At 53.3% G+C, this 19,642-nt stretch overlaps 1 protein-coding gene across 3 annotated transcripts in view; it reads right to left on the bottom strand.

Moving 5' to 3' along the window:
* Nucleotides 1–2,502: 2,502 nt before the first annotated feature.
* LOC119842208 (arf-GAP with SH3 domain, ANK repeat and PH domain-containing protein 2-like) overlaps nucleotides 2,503–19,642 on the bottom strand; it is a 119,769-nt gene continuing 102,629 nt past the window's right edge. For 2 of the 3 annotated variants that reach the window (XM_043496134.1, XM_038370105.2), the window contains 8 exons: nucleotides 19,245–19,352; nucleotides 18,416–18,647; nucleotides 17,597–17,761; nucleotides 16,828–16,891; nucleotides 15,715–15,770; nucleotides 15,059–15,204; nucleotides 13,318–13,440; nucleotides 2,503–9,635 (listed from right to left, as the gene is read on the bottom strand). In XM_043496134.1, the coding sequence (XP_043352069.1) occupies nucleotides 9,561–9,635; nucleotides 13,318–13,440; nucleotides 15,059–15,204; nucleotides 15,715–15,770; nucleotides 16,828–16,891; nucleotides 17,597–17,761; nucleotides 18,416–18,647; nucleotides 19,245–19,352 (969 nt within the window). In that variant the 3' untranslated portion in view covers nucleotides 2,503–9,560. Of the gene's footprint in view, nucleotides 9,636–13,317; nucleotides 13,441–15,058; nucleotides 15,205–15,714; nucleotides 15,771–16,827; nucleotides 16,892–17,596; nucleotides 17,762–18,415; nucleotides 18,648–19,244; nucleotides 19,353–19,642 lie in introns of those variants that run through there. The other variant, XM_043496136.1, reaches the window with a different exon arrangement.

The following is a 19,642-nucleotide window of genomic DNA, read 5'->3' as shown; positions in this document are numbered from 1 at the left end:
CGTGACTCTCAGCCAGCCAGTAAAACAGAAGGTTTATTAAATGACAGGAACATGGTCTAAAACAGAGCTTGTAGGTGCAGAGAACAGGACCCCTCAGCTGAGTCCATTTTGGGGGGCAGTGAGCCAGACAACCAAGTCTGCACTTCACTACACGTCCACCAGCCAGCCCCAAACTGACTCCCCGTCGAGCCCCCCATCATCTGGGCTTTGTCCCTTTCCCGGGCCAGGAGGTCACCTGATTCCTTTGTTCTCCAACCCTTTAGCTCTCACCTTGCAGGAGGGAAGGGCCCAGGCCATCAGTTGCCAGAAGACAGAGTGTTGGACATTTGTGTACACCGGCCCTTTGCTCTGCAACAATATACTCCCTTATCCCACCACCTAGAGACTTAAGAAATGCATAGGGGAAACTGAGGCACCCCTACAGTATTCAGAGGAAACATTAAGAAAGGTCCCACTTCATCACACTGGGTTTGGGATGCGCACGTGCACCCCTCCTCCAGCCCCTGTCTCTCCTGCTTCCACCCTCCCCCACCCTTCAAGCAGCTGGTCCAGCATGGGGCTGCTCTGGGTTCTCCCCACCCCCACTGCTGTCATGGGCACATGCTCGCTGCTACCCAGCCTGAGGAAGTTGGGGAACGGGGTCCTGCCTGGCAGGTTCCCAGCCCAGGGAGGAGGCCACTGGGGCTGCTGATGGGGGAGGGGCTGCCTGCAGAGCTGAGGCAGGGGGAAGGAATCCCATGCTGAGCAGCCTCCCAGTGACTGCCTCTCCTCCAGCCCCACCCGGGCGGCTCCCCTGGCCCTTGGGCATGGGTGGAGAGCGACTCCAGCCGTGGCTTAGGGTGCAGCACGCCAGGCCTGGTACACAGCTCTGCTCCCAGCTATTCTCACTCCCCCGGCAGGCAGGCAGGGCCGTTGCTGGCTCTGGAGGAAGAGACGGGGAAAGACCCTAGGGACAGCTCTTTCAAGCCACAAAATAGTTCCCGATGGGTGGCACAAGGATAATTGTCCCCAGTGGCTCCCTTGGCCTATTACCTAGCCAGCGGTTCTCAAGCTGTGAGTCAGGACCCCAAAAGTGGATCACGACCCTGTTTTGATGGGCTCACCAGAGATGGCCTTAGACTTGCTGGGACCCGGGGTTGAAGCTACCACATGGGGCCGAAACCTGAGTCCCATTTCCCGGGGCCAAAGCCAAAGCCTGAGCCCCCATCGTCGGGGGCTGAAGCCTGAGCCCCACAGCCTGGCACCAAAGCCCCATCACCCGGGGTTGAAGCCTGAGCACCACTGCCCAGGGCCAAAGCCAAAGCCCGAGCCACACCACCTGGGGCTGAAGCACACGCTCAGGGGCTTCAGCCCTTGGCAGGGGGTGGGCTCAGGCTTTGGCTTCAGCCCTGAGTGGTGGGGCTCAGGTTACAGGCCCCCCCCACCTGGGGCTGAAACCCTTGGGCTTCAGCGTTGGCTCCCCCACTTGGGGTGGCAGGGCTCAGGTAGACTCAGGCTTCAGTCCCCCCTCTTGGGGTCGTGTAATAATTTTTGTTGTCAGAAGGGGGTCATGGTGCAATGAAGTTCGAGAACTGCTGAAAAGCTGCCCCCCCCCCCCGGATGGGCAATGAAAAGCCGTTGTAAAGGTCCGACTGGTCAGAGTTCAGTCTTTTCACCTGTGCTCACACTGGGGCCTGCACTGCTCTCTTGCCATCCAGCCAGAGCCACCACCCCTCTGAGCCAGAGCCTGCACCCGGGCACCGTTCTCAGATTCTCCCCCAGCTCCAGGAGGCTGCCTCTGGCCTGCTGCCCCTGCTCACACATAGCCTCTGGCTTGCTCCTTGGGCCTGATCCTCATGCCTACCCCAGGCTGATCCCTGTCCCACAAAGGGCAGGGAGCCACATCAGCTTTCATGTTCTCGGGGACACCAGAACGGCACAGCAGCCTGGGGCAAAGCCAAGGGGCATTGGAGGGTGCTGAGCAGTCCAAAAAGACTCAACCCTTACCCGTGCTTGGCCAGATGGCTTGCTGCTCTGCTCTTACAAGCAGGGCAGCTGGTCTGGTGGAAAATGAACCCCGAGGACGGAGCTGAGGGATTACAGGCATTTTAGGGCACCACCAGCAGCCCGGACCGCTGAGCTCACATTGTATCTGCCTCTCCATTACATGTGGAAGCAGGATCTGGGGTGTGACGCTGCACATAGGCAAAGTTCCTGGAGGATGGGTCAGGTACGTTCCGTGATCACAGTGGACCCTTCTGGCCTTGGAATCAATGGGATCTCTGGACTGCCTGTTACAGAGCACTGCATTCTGAAATACATGCGGAGGAGTATATTTCAGTGACTAGACATTCAAGGAAACACACTGGAGGCCTTATTCCCCAGAGAAGTGCAGTGCTCCAGATGCATACACAATGGTGAGGGTGCATATTTCCTGTAACTCAGCCTCACGGGTCACATATGAAGGTATAGAGATGACAGTGTAGGGCGTACCGGTATTATGGTGGCGCAATAGTGAACCCATTGTTAAGCATTTCTTTTTAACAGGCATGAATATCACGATTTGTTTTTAGAAGTGTTGCAAAAATAGAAATAAACGAAATGTAGTCATTAAAATAGTATATTTGACTTTTCTGTGGTGGACTGGTGCAGGTCAGATTGATACAGCATACTAAGATTTCAAACTATGCAAATGGGGCATCTCACCGTTACTCAGATCCTTTTAGCAAAATCTGTAATGTTCTGAGGTGTGCTTGTGTCTCACTCAATATTTACATATGCTGGTTGGGACAGTGCCATCAAGAAAGATGTCACATCCTGCCCTTTAAGCGTTTTCATAGTTTTACGATTTCATAACAACCACATGAAGCCAGTGTATTTGTTGCTCTTTCCAGCAGCGCAGTAGAGCGACACAGTGTTGCAGGGACAGGACTTGCTCAAGTAGAAGATAAGATGCCCCATGTTTCCAGCGTGGGCATTATTCTGCTCGGGGCTGATAATGCAAAATAACCCTGAGCATGCTGATTGGATTTTCTAAGGTGTAGTAAATAAAGGCATAAGGGGTATATATATATATATATATATATATATATATGAAGGGCCACTGGGACCGGTGGAACATTTGCTGACAAAACTGTTTTCCACAGAATCTTGGATTTTCAACAAAACAATTTTTTTGAAAGAAAGAATCTGCATTGCTCTGGAAAATGTAGAGATTTTAATTAACCCCCCCCCCAACTGAAAACTGGGAGATGCTGTTGCAGTGCCTCTTAGTTGTAGTTTGGTGCCTCATCCCCATTTTCCTCTGTGGCCCAGGCTCACCCAGCCAAACGCCAGCTCCCACGCTGCACCATGGCCAGAGGCTACCATGATTCACTGCCTGCCCTTCCCAAGAGGAAGACCACAGTGCACTGTGGGAGACACAGTCAAACTCAAGAGTCCACCCTACAAAGGTGAGTGGGAGCACAAGCCACCTGAACTCCAGCTCCCGTGGGGCACCACACCAGCATTCCCAAGTCAAATATTGTGGTTTTCAGCTGAATTCTTTCCATTCTCGGCCGTTTTTTTGGTAATTCCATTTCCACTGAAAAAAATCAACATTTGCTAAAGAACATTTAGAGGAAAATGAAGGTTCCCTCCATTCGCATTACATTTGCCACATCAAGTCCCATTTTTCATCCGCGTGACAGCTCCAGCCTGAGTGGCGCCTGGGCCGTCCCTGCTGCCTTCCCTTGGGGGGGGGGGGGCTGACGTCCCGGCTGCTCACGAAGGCTCAGGCAGCTCAACTGCACCACTGCCTTCAGTCACTGTGCAGCAGAGCCAGCAACACAGGTGGGAAGAGCCAGATGCACAGATCCAACCTTCCCAGGGCATTGACTGCTGGCCCCAATCACACCCAGCCTTGGCTCACCTGTCGGTGCTGGGAGCCGAGGCTGTGCACAGCCCTGCACAGGGATGCTGGGAATGTGTCAGGAACAGAGGAGGGCAGAGAAGCAGAACTCAGAGGGAAGAAGGCTGTTATTGGAGATTCATAGATGGGGGGGGGGCATGGAAACCAGCTGCTTCCCAAAGCCCTGTCCTGCAACTGCAGTGCAAGAAAGGGTGGCGGCAGCCAGCGCGGGGTGAAACTGCCAGTTCCTGGCACACATCCCAGCTCAAGGGAAAGGAGCATGGAGGCTGACTGAGGGTCTCACCTTGCCCCCCTCAGACCAATGACGCGGCGGTGTGCACTTGTCTTTGGCAAGGGCCTACCCCCTCTATCTTCCCCACCCAGCTCACAGCAGCATGTGTGCCCAGCCCACCTGCAGGGTGGCAGTTACTAGCAAGTATGTGAATGGCTTTGCGGCTCATTAGGTGGGGGTGGCTACAAGTCCCTTGGATGGCGCAAGCTGCTTTGGAGACAGGGTTTCCCCATCTGAGTTCTGGGATTGTGATAGTGCGAAGAGGCGGCATGTAACACAGGTGTATCTAAGTGCCAGATACCTAGGGGAATGGCATAGCCACTTGGCCTCTGTGGCTTCATCTGCTGTGGGAAAGGATGTAGTGCAGGCTTGCGCCTGCAAACCGGAGCAGGATGGGGTGGGGGGGTGTCTCTTTTCATCCCTTTCTTCTCTCACACGTTTTAGCAGTTGAATGAGGAGTGTGTGAGACAGAGCAGGTTGCAGCTTCTCTTAGAGGGCTAGGAGAGGTCCTTTCTGGCAGTGCCTCCCCTACAATCTGTCTGCAGCAGAGCCCACAGCTGCAGCAAGGACCCCAGCATCTCTTCTTCACACATGTACAGCTGAACTCAGCTATCTACGGGTCTTTGACAGGTCCAAACACCAAGCTGGGAGGGGAGCTAGGAACAGAAATAGGCATAGAGAGGGGGATGTTAAGATAGGAAACTCTTAGGTTCAGACTCTGGTAATCTCCCTGGCAGTGAGATCTACTCAGCTGGGGAATGGGCTCTCTGGGAAATGGAGGAAGATGGAGCCACTTGTTTCCTGTGGCTCATTGTATCGGGACACTTCAACAGCTGTGCAGATAATTCCTCTGACACAATGGGCAAGCCCTCCTCTCCACCCAGGTCCCACACCATTGGATTCTGGAACAGCAAACACAGTCATACCCTAGACTGGACTCTGGGCCTAGAAGTGGACATAGAAAACAGGAGGAAAGTACCATCACTTGGCACACTTAAGACTAGACTGGAAAAAGCCGGCAGTGACTCTTGTACCCTAACCCTCAATGGCTGGACTAGATGGGATCCTAGGGTAGATTCCACACCAGGGTAGAGGTAGGCTTGGAAAGGAGGCTGGAGAGAGAAACTGGAACATTCCTTCCTTCTGTGAGACCTAGTAGTGGACAGTCAGTATTTACTGGTGACTGGGTCACACCCCAGAAGCTCATGGCCTCAGCACTGTTCCAGAGCTTCTAGCAAAGGATGGAGCAATTCTCTGAATCTTCTCCAGTTCAGAGAGCACCAGCCCTGCAGGAGAGGCTTGCCCGTGGTGCCAAGTGAGTGCCGGCTAAATTCTTGGAGAGGAGGGAGCTGAACCCAGGATGATCCCCAGTTTAGATGCACTTGTTTCCATGGATTCTGGGGTACCTACTTTAACTTCCAAACAGTAGAGTTGGAGTACAGGTAGTGAAGGTTGTCGTGACTGGAGTACAGGTAGTGAAGGGTACATGCTGTTCAGGAAAGACAGAACTAAAGGCAAAGGAGGTGGAGTAGCATTGTATGGTAATGGTGAGGCAGACTGTAAGGAAATTAGAAGTGATGGAATGGATGAGTCAGTTTGGCTCAAAATCACTTTGGGGGAAGAAAGATAACAGGCTCCACTGGGAGAGTGCTTGGGGTCTGCTACAGACCCCAGGATACAATTTGAATATGGATAGAGACCTCTTTAATATTTTTAATGAAACAAATACCACTGGGAGTTGTGTGATTATGGGAGACTTTAATTTTCCAGATATAGACTGGAGGACGAGTGGTAGGCCCAGATTTTCCTGGAAGTGATAGATGAAAGATTTCTTCAGACTGAATCAACAAGCGATGATGCCATTTTAAATTTAGTATTGGTGAGTAGTGAGGACCTCATAGAAGAACAGGCTGTAGAAGATAATCTTGGTTTGAGTCATGAGTTAATTCAGTTTAAACTGAATGAAAGGATCAACAAATATAGGTCTGCAACTAGGGTCTTTGATTTCAAAAGAGCTAAATTTAAAAAATTAAGGGAAGTAGTTACGGAAGTGGACTGGACTGAAGAACTCAAGGATCTGAATGTGGAGGAAGCTTGGAATTAATTTAAATCGAAGTTGCAGAACCTATCTGAAGCCTGAATCCCGAGCAAGGGGAAAAAATTTGTAGGGAAGGGTTGCTGACCAAATGGGATGAACAAGCTTCTCAAACAGGTAAAAGAAAGCATAAAGCCTACAAGGAATGGAAGATGGGATGGATCAGCAAGGAAAGCTACCTCTTGGAGATCAGAAAATGTAAGGAAAAAGTGAAAACTACAAAAAGCCAAGCAGAATTGGACCTTGCAAAGGAAATTAACACCAATCATAAAAGGTTCTATAGCCATATAAATAAAAGAAATTAAACAAGGAAAGAAGAAGTGAAACCGCTAAGTACTGAGGAAGGAATGGAAATTAAAGATAATCTAGGCATGGCCCAACACCTAAACAAATACTTTGCGAAGGGTAATGAAGAGTTTAGGGGTAGTAGCAGGGTGGCTAATTGGAATGGGGAGACAGAAGCAGAAATCACCACATCCAAGATGTAAGTCAAATTCAAACAGTTTAATGGGACCAAATCGTGGGGCCTGTACAATATCCACCCAAGAATATTAAAGGAACCGGCACATGAATTTGCAAGCCCAATAATAACAATTTTAATTGACTCCATAAACTCAGGAGCAGTATCCTATGACTAGAAAATTGATAATATAGTACCTATTTTTTTAAAAGGGAAAAAAGTGATCCAGGAAACTATAGGCCTGTTAGTTTGGAAGGTCTTGGAACAAACTTTGAAAGAGAAAGTAATTAAGGACATAGAGGTGAACCATAATTGGAATAAAATAGAACATGATTTCACAAAAGTTAGATTGCACCCGACCAACCTGATCTTCTTTGAGAAGATAACTGATTTTTTAGACAAAGGAAATGCAGATCTAATCTACCCAGATTTCAGTAAGGCATTTGATACAGTTTCACCTGGAAAATTATTAGTTAAATTGGAGAAGATGGGATTAATATGAGAATTGAAAGGTAAGGAACCGGTTAAAGGGGAGGGTACAATGGATCATACTGAAAGGTGAACTGTCAGGCTTGAAGGAGGTCACTAATGGAGTTCCTCAGGGATCAGTCTTGGAACCAATCTTATTTAACATTTTCATTTATGACCTTGGCACAGTGGGAGTGCACTAATAAAACTAGCAGATGACACAAAGTTGTGAGGTATTGCCAATATGGAGGAGGACCAGAATATCATACAAGAAGATCTGGAGGACCTTGAAAACTGGAGTAATAAAAATAGGATGAAATATGATAGTGCAAACCCTCAAATGTGGTGATCAGTTAGACCCTGAGCAGGTGGGCAAGACCCACCAGCCAGACACCTTGGAAAGAAAGAACTGGGTGTATTGGCTGATCACAGGATGACTATGAACTGCCAATGTGATGTGGCTGCATTAGCCTGTAAAAAAGAATTAGATTAGATCTGCATTTCCTTTGTCTAAAAAATCAGTTATCTTCTCAAAGAAGATCAGGTGAGGTATTTCCAGTAGAGACAGGGAAATGTTAGTACCATTATACAAGGCACTGGTGAGAACTCCTCTGGAATAGTGTGTGCAATTCTGGTCTCCCATGTTTAAGAAAGATTAATTCAAATTGGGACAAGTGCAGAAAAGTGCTACTAGGAGGATCAGAGGATTGATGCCTTATGAGAGGAGACTCAAAGAACTTGGCTTGTTTAGTCAAACCAAAAGAAGGCTGAGGGGAGATATGTTTGTGCTCTATAAATACATAAGGACAAATACCAGGAAGGGAGAGGAGTTATGTAAGTTAAGGGCTAATGATGGCACCAGAACAAATGACTATAAACTGGCCATCAATAAGTTTAGGGTTCCAGTTAGACAAAGGTTTCTAATCAACAGGAGTGAAGTTCTGGAACAGCCTTCCAAGGGGAGAGGTGTGGGCAAAATACCTAACTGGTTTTAAGACTGAGTTTGATAAGTTTATGGAGGGGGTGGGATGATGGGAGTGCCTACAATGGCATGTCGCCGATCTGCGAATGCTAGCAGCAAATATCTCCAATGGCTGGTGATGGGACACTAGGTGGTGAGGGTTCTGAGTTACTTCGGAGAATTCTTTCCAAGGTGTCTGGCTGGTGGGTCTTGCCCACCTGCTCAGGGTCTAACTGATCACCACATTTGAGGGTTGGGAATGAATTTTCCCCCAGGTCAGATTGGCAGAGACCCTGGGGTTTTTTGCTTTCCTCTGTAATGTGGGGCACGGGTCACTTGCAGGTTTAAACGAGTGTAAATGGTGGATTCTCTGTACCTTTAAGTCTTCAAATCATGATTTGAGGACGCCAGTAACTCAGCCAGAGGTTAGGGGTCTATTACTGGAGTGGGTGGGTGAGGGTCTGTGGCCTGTGATGTGCAGGAGATCAGACTAGATGATCACAGTGGTCCCTTCTGGCCTTAAGGTTTATGAGCTCTCTCCTGTCCCATGCCCCTGGCCACTGGGAACATTGATCAGCGTTTTTCTGTCCCAGCACAGCTCTGCCAGTGATTCCAGCAGTGGCAGCTTTAGTGGAAAGAGGGCTCTGAACAGGGCCAGCAAAAATGCCTTACCCTTAGCTAGGCTCCAGCTCCCACTGGACGTAGCACTGGAGCAGAAACACACAGACAGGAGCTGGTGCAGTTTCTATGGGTCTGGGTGTCAAAGTGGCTGCCCAGCTGAATGACTGGTTCAAATGGGAGAGTGGAAAGAAGCCTGTTTTGGGCAGCTCCCTGACTTGGATAGTGGACGGGTTTGACTGGAATGGGGCTTGGGACTTGTTTGAATCTGAGTTAACTCGCGTTAATTGAGAGGAGAGTGGATGTTAACCTGGACACTAGGGCTGAGTGTGGAACAGACATCTGTGGTGTGTCTAGAGTGGCATTTACTATCCAGTTAATCAGCAGTCAGTTATCCCGTGTTAAAACAGGCCCCAAACTCTGGTGTCCCTAAAGTGGCATTCTCCCAGCTTTGGCCACTCCCAGCCAACACCATGCAGGAGTGAGTGCCTCACTGCTGTGGGGGAGCCAGCACACTGAACAGCTGGAGCTGAAACCAGGACTCAAAGACACCCAATAAGATACTTGATTGCAATTCAGGAGAGAGGCACAGACCTGACTCCTCCAAGCCCTGCTCTGGGCCCCATGGGCAGAACCACTTGCTGCGGGCCTGAAGGTGAGAGTGACAAGGCACAAGAGATGAAACAGCACAAGCTTGCCAAGTGTGTTGTCTGCAGGAAGCCTGCTGAAAACAGGGAGTCTGGGGGATCTGCACTTCGAGCGGCTGAGATGCTCTTTCTTCTGTCAGCCATCCAGGTCCTATTCACTCAGCACATGAACAAACGATGCTGGGAAGACGCCTTTCCTGTGGGGCTGCCCTTCAATCCAGCCGCTCTGTGAAGAGAAAAGCCAGCAAAGGCTTAGTCAGCTGTGGCTCTTCCATGGGGTTGGGTAGCCAGTGGAAAGGAACTGACTAATAACTGCAAGCCATTCCTAAACCAGCCCAGGCAGTGCCCAGCCATTTCAATCTCCGCACTAGCCAACTCCCCTGAGAACAAGGGCAGGTTCTGGGCAGGTGACGAGGTTCCCAGCAAGCTTGCATTAGTTGCTCTATTCTTTCCTGCATCACTGAAGGCAGAATGGTCTTGTGCGTGAATCTCGAATCTGGGCCCCTGGGTCCCCAGACAGTGCTCAGTCCAAAGCCACTACCCAGCAGCTCACCTGAGCCACTGTAGAAGGAAACCAGTAAAGCTCTGCTCACAAAGGGCTCTGCCTCCGAAACTCCTGATTGGGGGAAATGCCTAGCCCCATGGATGACTGGGGAGCTCGGTTTAGACCAGAAAGGGACAGGAAGTTGTCTGAGCAACTAGAAGAATCCCTGGCTGCTGCTACTACTACTATGGACCCTGCCTGTTTGCATGACTCCTGGTTCCTGCCTGCCTCCCTGTGGCTGTCATCCTCTTTCCAGATCCCCGTCTGTTCCCAGTACCTGCTTTCCTGCCTCACTCCGCATCCCTGCTCCTCTGCCCAACCCCAATGCTGACTCCAGCTTCGACCCATGGCATGGCGCCTGATCACCCATGCCCCAGTCATTACAGGAATCAGGGGACGGCCATCCAGAGTTCCAGCTAGGGTTGCCAACTGTCTAATCACACAAACCCAAACACCCTTCCCCCACCCCCTTTCCTGAGGTCCCACCCCTGCCCTCCCCCTTCACCAAGGCCCCACCCCACGCACTCCATCCCCCATCCCTCCGTCGCTTGCTCTTCCCCACCCTCACTCACTTTCACCGGGCTGGAGCAGGGGATTGGATTGTGGGAAGGGGTTTGGGCTCTGGGTTGGGGCCAAAGGTTTTGGTGTGTGGGAGGGAGCTCCGGGCTGAGCCTGGGGCAGGGGTTGGGGCATGTTCCTGCAGTCCTGAGCCCTGAGAACCAACTCCGAGCACCAACTCTGCAGCTCCCATTGGCCAGGAACTGTGGCCAATGGGAGCTGCAGGGTTGGAGCCTGCCTTAGCCCTACTGTGCCATCAACCAGGAGCCATTGGCCGCAGTTCCTGGCGGGTGCTGGGGAGGGGGGTGCAACCAGAGAAAGCATTGTGGGTGCTGGGGATGGGGGTGCAGGTGCTTGGGGTGGGGAGTCACGGCCCGGGGGGGGCGTGGGTGCTGGTCGGGGGTTGGTGGGGCTGGAGCAGGTTCCCTACCCAGCTCCTGGGAAGTGGCGGCCCCAGCTCCACGTGCTGCCTCTGCTCTGCTCCAAGCCATGGTTCTGCAGCTCCCATTGGCTGGGAACCGTGGCCAATGGGAGCTGCCGGGGCAGTGCCTGCGGGCAGAGGCAGCAAGTGGAGCTAGCAGCTGAGGTTAGCACTGGCCCCAATCCCAAACTCTGAGCCCCCACACACCCAAACTCTTACTGTGGGGGACAGAGGGGCCCTGAGACTGCCCCAGCGACAGCCAGTGCGACTGACCCGGAGGCTGCCCGAACTGCTCAGGTGGCTCCTGGGCCAGCCGCACGGGGATGCTGCAGAAGTCACGGAAAGCCATGGAACCTGTGACTTCCGTGACCTCTGTGACAAACATGGAACCTTAGTTATGATTCACTGAATATGATTATCCTATCTGTATGCATGTATTATTTTGGTATCTGAAGTTAGGAATATTGTCTATGCATCTATTAAAATGTGTTTACACCTGGGGTATGCAATCAGTCTAGATGGCCGGCTGGGAAGGGCCATTAGGGAGAACAATAGGTCTTAGAAAATGCTAATCTCCCACCAGGGAGCCTTCTTGGGAAGGCTTCCTGAGGACGCTGCAAACAGCCTCTGAGTCATGGTTGCGGTGGCCCTACAGGGACATGTAACCAAGTCACCTGGTACTGGACTCCATGATAAAACTAGTGTTTTTCCACTGACCAGGCATGGGAATCAAACTGGGAGACAAAGGATTCATGCCATATGCAAAAACCATTTAAGGTAGGGGAGTGACATAATCGTGGTTCGTTCTTCACTGACTCCCTGCCCAAGAAAGAGGACTGAACTAGGGGAGAAGGGCTGAACCCAGGCTAGAGGGTTGTCTAGCCTGTGAAAGGAATAACTGGAGTTTTAAGTTGCAAGCAAGTGCAGCTTGCCTTCAAGAATCTCTACAATCTACCTAAAACAACATTTATGGTGAGAATTTGCTACACACACCCAATTTCTTTAGAATATTAAGCTTAGATTGTATTTTTGTTTTATTTGCTAGGTCAGGGGTCGGTAACCTTTCAGAATTGGTGTGCTGAGTCTTCATTTATTCACTCTAATTTAAGGTTTTGTGTGCCAGTAATACATTTTAATATTTTTAGAAGGTCTCTTTCTGTAAGTCTATAATATATAACTAAACTATTGTTGTATACAACGTAAATAAGGTTGTAAAAATGTTTAAGAACCTTCATTTAAAATTAAATTAAAATGCAGAGCCCCCCGGACCGGTGGCCAGGACCCGGGCAGCGTGAGTGCCATTGAAAATCAGCTTGCGTGCTGCCTCCGGCTCGCGTGCCGCCTTCGGCTCGCGTGCCATAGATTGCCTACCCCTATGCTAGGTAATCTGCTTTGATCTGTTTGCTATCCCTTATAATCACTTAAAATCTATCTTTTGACATTAATAAACTTGTTTTGTCTAAAACCAGTGGGTGAAAATCATAACTGTGGGGCAGAAAGCTGTGTATATTCCTCTCCACATTGAGGGAGAATTTCATGAGCTTATGTTGTACAGATATCTGTGCAGCGGAAGACTGCATAATTTTGGGTTTACCCTCTAAAGGGGGGTGTGCACTTGAGTACTGGGCAGTACCTTAGCTGAGCCTTCTCATGCAGAGCTGATCTCAGCATCTGTGGGAATCTGCAGCTGGGTGTGTCCCTACCTGTATCTGTTCTAGTAAAGTGCAGTCTGAAGCCTGAGGGAGGGCTTGGCAGGCTGCAGAGCAGTAGAGTGTTAAGGATACCCAGGCTGGTGGGTCAGGCAGGCTCAGTGGTACCCCAGTCCTAGGTGACACCCCGGAGAGGGGGGAGTTGGGACCAGTCACAATTATATATTTTTTTTAATAAAATGGTGACATTTGTATTGTTTGTCTTGGAAGAGCCAGCCAGAGGTTAGATTTCTAGATGTTCAGTAGAGATGGGACATGTACAACTGGTTTCCAATACTCTAATATTTGCATTTCAAGTTTGCATAGCGCAAGTTTGGATAGTGCAACAGTGGAACCAGAAGTGCTGAAGGAGAGTAGGGTGTGACAGGAGCAAGCGGATTAACAGGTATCAGTGCAAGAGACAGAGAGGAAGAGAGCGCAAATGGGCGAGCACATCAGAGTGGAGAGTCCAGAGGGCTGAGTGCAGAGCTCCAGAGATCAACAAGGCAGGAGTGGGGTTGCTCAGCTCTAACCAGGAGACCATGAAAAAAACAGGACAGCGCTCCAAAGGGAGGAAGGCAGCTTGGCTAAGATTCTGGGAGCTGTGGCTAGGGAGGGGATTGGCGCGCAGGTCAAGGGGTCATCAGTATGTACAGTGGAACCCGCAGTGCGTACTACAGTGTAGGCTGATACTTACCCACCAATTGTAGTCCTCCTCTTCGGCCACGATGATGGTCTCTCCCACATGGAAGGTCAGCTCGTCCTCACGGTCAGCCTGACAGTCATACAGTGCTCGGACCCGGAAGAAGTGCGGTTTACTCTGCAAATCAGGAGGGGAGATCATCATCAAGCTTGGATCCCTTTGTCCAACGCATCCTGCACCATGCTCTTTGGTAGACACAAACAAATGCAGCCTGAATGCAGGGGCATTTTGGTCCCCAAGCCCCCGTGCACTCAGGGCACGAGAGAATCCCCTCCAGGCACATGGGTGAGGGCACCAACAAGCATGGGAGCACGGCGCAGGGCAGGTGAGTGAGGGGCATGCCATGGGGCCGCAGGAGATCAGGCTGAGAGAGTGCTGAGGGGGAAAGGGAGGCGAGTGCTGGGTGGCTGTGGGTGCTTTGGGAGCTCTGGAGTGGGTGGTGAAGGGCTGCAGGGGTCCAGATGCTGGAGACTGTGTAGTGTGGCTCTGGCAGCTCCCTACCTGCAGTGTTCTTCCATATAGTTGACAACTTTCTAATTTCTGAAAACTGGACCCCCGGTCCACCTCTTTCCCCCCAAGGCCCCAGCCCCTGCCCTGCCTCTTCCCTAGGGACCTGCCTCTTCCCTTGAGGCCCTGCCCCTGCTCCACCTCTTCCGTTGAAGCCCCCCCCCGCTTGCTCCTCTCCCCCACCCTGGCTCGCTGCTCTACCCCGTCCCCCTTCCTCATTGCTTGATCCTCTCCAACTCTCTCCCCTGCCCCCCACAGCTGGGCTCCCTCTGCTTCTCCCTGGCTGGGACAGGAGCTGCAGCCTGATGCCTGCCTGCCCACGAGATGCAGTGGGAGGCGGCCCCCGGTTGAAGGCCCAGCACCTCTCTCCCTCCTGAGGTAACCGGACTTTTGGTGTCTGGTCAGTAAATCTGACTGGATACTTCTAGGTCCCCTTTTCGACCGGACTTTACAGTCGAAAACCGGACACCTGGAAACCCTATAATCTTCCCAAAGACTGCAAGCCCTGTGTCCTTGTTTATTTGCTTCCCTGCGGGCTTTTAGGGGGGAGGGGGGCTTGTGTGGAGCTCTCCTGGGGGCAGGGAGCCTGGGGGAAGGGTTGGTGCTAGTCATGATGCCAAGGGAGAGCTGGAAGAGTGAGGCAGAGGCTCTGAACTCCACAGGGCCCCAGCGACAGGGCACCCCCAGGAGGCTGAGGGCCTGATCTGCAGCATGCAGTCTTCACCATGCACACTGTGTGTACCCCACGCCCACGCCTGTGTCTGCCCGGGCAGAGGAGCTGACACTTCCCCGGGGACGCACGCTCACCCACTCTGCATGTGCTCTCAGGGGAAGGGAGCAGGCCAGATGTACAGGACCCCCAGTCCCTCCCTTCAGAAATCAGGCCCCGTGGAACTGCTGGCTGCAGGGCAGCCTGCTCCAGCTGTGTGGGGATGAGAGGGACTGCGCACCTAGGGACTCGGGCTAGCCTCTGCTCCCCATGGTGTTCTGCGAATGCCTCCGCAGGGGGAGGGCTCCATGCTTGCAATCAGCTCCTGCCATTTCCATGTGGCGCTCTGCTGCCCTTTGAGCCAGTCGCGAGGCCGAGCCCTGTCCGTGGCCGGGGTGCCAGCGTGCAGCACTGGAGTTTGAAGGGGGGCATGTTTGCCAACATTACAACCAAATATGGAGAGAAAAGGCAGGTGAGGAAGTGGGATCTGAGCGTGACATCCCAGACCAGAGCACCTACCAGGGTGTTCCTACTTGGGAGAGGGGGCGGCACGTCCTGTGCTGGGCCAGGGCCTCCACCTGGATCTTGCGAGGTCCACGGCAGCCCATGGCTTCTTCCTTTGCTGGGGCCGGCCTCACAGAGTGTCTCCACTGTCTCCAGGGCAGCTAGGACACCAGCAGAACAGTCACCAACTCCTTCTCTTCACAGGCAATCAGCACCATCCCCAGGGCAGCACCACACTGTGCCAGCCAGGCCCCCTCACTACCCTGGACAGCTGGCTGGGCAAAGGAGGGAGACAGAACAGCTGGGCTGGGGCAAGACGGCAGCGGGCAGTGGGGCTGGGGTTAGATGGCAGAGAGCTGGGCGAGGGGAGGGATGGCAGAGGGGCTGTGGGAGAGGTAGGGTGGCAGAGGGGTTTGGGGGAGGGGTGGGGCAGTGCAGGGTGGCAGTGCTGGGTGAGGGGAGGGATGGTGGAGGGGCTGCAGGAGGAGGTTGGGGAGTGGTCAGATGGCAGAGGGTAGGTGAGGGGGTTGGAGAGGGGTGGGATGGAGGCAGGCAGCTGGGCTAGGCAGGCAGTGGCTCCAAAGTGAGTGGCGCAAGGGCAGGGAGCTGGGCATGATGTGGCAGACCGTGGGTAGGTTCTGGTAGCCAAGCAGGGCTCAAGTCGTCCTTACCAGGCTGTGTCATGTCCTTGGTGGAGGAGTGGTTGGTGACCTGGCGGGATCCGGTGCTAAGGGAAGCCGCAGAGAAGGGCTGGTCACCCAGACAGGACGAGGATGGGTGGGGTGCGGAATGGGGCCCCAGGTACCCTGCACTCCTGAGGCATGTATTGGTGGGCAGCAGATCTCAGGTGGGCTCCAGGGCTCCGTGAGATTCCCTTGCTGGCTGCTGACTGCCAGCCAGCCCCACGGGCAGGCAGAGCCACAGAGGAGTACGACACTAGCTGGGTGATGGGCTTGGCCTGGAGTCTTTCTCCAGTGATGGAGGCAGCCCTCCGGGAGCCCCACTGCATCCAGCAGGCCACAAGGCACTCCAGAGAGCCAGCCATGCTGCAGCCTCCATGGACGGCAGCTTGGGGCTCCTGCCATGGGGAAGGGGAGAGGAGGTGAGAGGGCAAAGCCTCACCCACACCTCGCCGTAGTATCACAGCCACCACCCCTCCCGCAGGAAGGGGCCATCGTACAGGGCAGCTGGCCAGACACGCCCATGTCAGGGCACTGAGATATGGTATTTAGTGACAGCAGCACGTGGCACCCAGTGCCATTGCCAGGGGTTCCAGTCCTGGAACAGCAGCCCTGGGAGACAATGGCTGCAGACGGCAGTGTCCCCCTGCCCCCTACCCACCTCTTTCAGGGCCTCCCATTGGGCACCAGGCACGATCAGGGCACTCACCTCCCCCGAACACTGCCAAGCCCCCAGCTGTGCAAGGAGCTCCCTCCAGAGAGCCCCAGACCCAGGAATCCTGCCCCACAGAGCCCACCCCGGCCCCTCTGCCTACATAACCCCACTACACAGAGCCCCCCAACCCCTCTGACTAGGTAACCCTGCCCCACAGAGCCCCCCCACAGCCTCCCTGCCCAGGTTACCCTGCCCCACAGAGAGGCCTTCTGCCCAGGGAGCTCTCCCCTGTGACCCCCAGAGGCCCTGCATAGCTCGTCCCAGGTTCATGGGGCTTGTAGTCAAGTGACATGACTAGGCCCCAGCTCTCTCAGCTTCATGTGAACTCGGGCCGAGGCTAAGGGGTGCCAGGGCCTTGCCCCTCAGTGAGCTCAGTCATGGGGAGTTACCTCAGTCTCCTGGGAGGGGCTCCTGTTGCAGAATGGCCTCTGGGAGGTGAGAAGGATCCAGAATCTGAGCGGGAGAAGAGAAATGGCCTGAGCACTGGAGAAGCCGGTGGTGTGTTGCCCGCGGGTGGTGCCTTCTCGGCAGCTGCTGACCCACCACCGATGGACAATGTGCACAGTGGAGCCATGCTCTGTCGCACCCCACCCTCGCTCAGCACCGGGGACATCCTCCCGGGCATGGGGCAAGCATTCAGCTACTGCCGTAGCATCCCTGAGAGCAGAGCTGGGCCGGGGAACAGGCCTGGCCCAGAGCTGGGAGCTATGTACCCTTCACCCGCCAGGATGGCCAGGGATTCCCAGGTGCAGACGCTTTGCACTCGGATCACATACGGCTCCGAGGCTCACTACGTTCCCCATGCCCCACAGGTCTGGCCAAGGAGCCTCAGAGCCCCAGGGAAGGGAACAATCCAGGGTGAAGGGCTGGCACAGGGCTAGTCCCTGGAAGCTGCACAGTTCGGTCTGCTGCCCTCTGGGGATCCTCTCCACCCCTGTGCTCTCTGGCCTTCGGGGGGGGTACATCTCCCAGTATTCAACGGGAAGGGCCAGACCCTGCAATCGCAGGCAGCTTGACATGCCCACCAGGCCAGGACTGACAGGAACGGTGTCTACCTTGGGCAGGGCTGGATCCCAAGGGCAACGGAGCCAGAACGAGTGTCCTCAGCTCCCCAAGCTTCTTCCCCACAGAGCCCTATCCTGCTGGCCAGTCCCTTACCTGGAGCCAGGCTGCCGTGGCTGGGCTGCATGGGGCTGAACGGCACCCAGGGCGCAGGATCCGATGAGGTTCGTTTGTGCTTCATGCTCAGAGGTAGCAACAGGATCTTCCTTACTCCAGGGTCCACAGCAATGGCAGGAGAAGCGGGCAGGGGCACGATGGGAGCTACACAGAACCAACAGCAAGTCTGGCAGTGAGAGGAGAGGGAGGGGGACACGTACAGGGCGGGGCTACTGACAGCTTTGGTAGACAGGGCCTCCGCTGGTGTACATCAGAGTAGCTACATGGACATTAACATAGCAAGGCTGATTTACACCCGCTGAGAATCTGGCCTGAGGTGGGCAAAAAAATGTAGAGGGGCTGATACTGAATTGCATGGCTAGCTAATCATGCTTCCCCTTGCACCTGGGGGGCTGCCCCGCCTCAGCCCCTGAGATGTCACTGTGCCGTCCACATCCTGGGGGGCTGCCCCACCTCAGCCCCTGAGACGTCACTGCGCCCCGTACACGGAGAATAACTGAAGACACTTCCTCACAGACATTTGCTGTAGGCAGATTGGTCTGAACCTGGCTGCTTTGACGCTTGCTCTAGGGCTTGGCCCAGTGGTGGTCAGGCCCCGGGGGATGGGGTAGGGAGCTGCAGAGATGGGGTATTGTCAGTGGAGCCAACAGGACAATTAATTGCCAATTTTGCCTCGGATAAGAAGGAAGGGCATCACAATTGTTTGAAATCTATCCAGCCAGACTCCACTGCTCTGGGACTGGCCCTACCCCACAAACCCCATTGCTGCAGCAGGGCTACCACGAAGGAAAGTCTCACCTTGGATTACACTGCGTGGTGGAAGAGGCGGCACACATGAAGCAGAGCCAGGGGCTGCTGGTATGTCACGAGTGTGGGAATGAGGGCGTGCATAGATGTCATGCAATTTCCCCTGGGGGGCTGGAATTGCACCCTTTGAAAGCCCTGCTGCATTTCCCCATGGCTGGGAGGCAGTAGCAGGTGAATGGTAGTAGCTCTGAGGGTGGGGAATACACTCCTTCGGGGAACCCAACTGAAAAGAAGAGACAGGCATGTTGTTTATGTGGAGCTGTGAACTGCTGAAGACTTTTGGTCACGGCAACCTTGGGCTGGATTCAATCCAGCAAGCTTCAGCTGAAAAGCTCTTTCACCCTCAACTGCCGAGTTCCCTGAGCACATGATACATGCATGTATCATGCCAATTTCTAAGCAGGCAGAAGGCTGGATGAAAGAGTTCCATGCCTGGTAAATTACTGTAACAATAATAAGGCAGGTGATAAACAGCAAGCAGCATGGCTGCAGCAAATCCCATTCCAGCCCAGTTTCAGCTCCTGTGTTGATGGCACAACATGGATAGCTAAGAGGAGAAAATGGGTGCTATATTTTTGCTCATCTTCAGTGAAGCATCCAATACAGTTTCACATGATAACCTCAAAAGAAAATGAGGCAGAATCAGAGACAGCTGCAATAAGGTAGATGGGCAAGATAGGCACATGCAGCCCCGGTTAATGGCTCAGTGATAAGAAGAAGTGCTGAGCCAGGTCTGTGCTGGGTCCATACTAATCTATATATATGTGGGCAAGAACCTCTGTTTGTAGCTGAGGACAGCTGTAGTATGCTGGGATCTCACCTTCTCATCCAGATCATCGTCGCTCTCATACATGTCATCCTGGCCCAGCCGCCACTCATATTCCACGTGAACACGCATGTTGAACTGATTGTTTTGAGCCTGCAGCAGCTGGAACACAGAGGAATCAGGCTCAGGTCAAACTCTCTCCTATACCCACCTACAACGCTCTGCATCAAGGCTGAAAGTGGAGTGGGCAGCCCAGGGTCACAGAGACAGGTCTTGGGGGAAGACACACCTCAGTCTGAAGCAGTGATTTCCAGCTGGTAGGCATGGCACCCAGGCTGCTCCATCTCTACCTGGGGACTTTCCTGCAGCCTTCGTCCTCTTTCCAGGACACTGCTGTTTGCACTGAAGCCCTAACACATGGGCCTGGGCAGCACAAAAGCAAGATTTCTGGG

This window comes from Dermochelys coriacea, chromosome 13 (assembly GCF_009764565.3).
Source record: "Dermochelys coriacea isolate rDerCor1 chromosome 13, rDerCor1.pri.v4, whole genome shotgun sequence".
Lineage (NCBI taxonomy): Eukaryota > Metazoa > Chordata > Testudines > Dermochelyidae > Dermochelys > Dermochelys coriacea.
The sequence above is the reverse complement of the archived record's forward strand: the minus strand, read 5'-3'. Positions and strand labels throughout refer to the sequence as shown.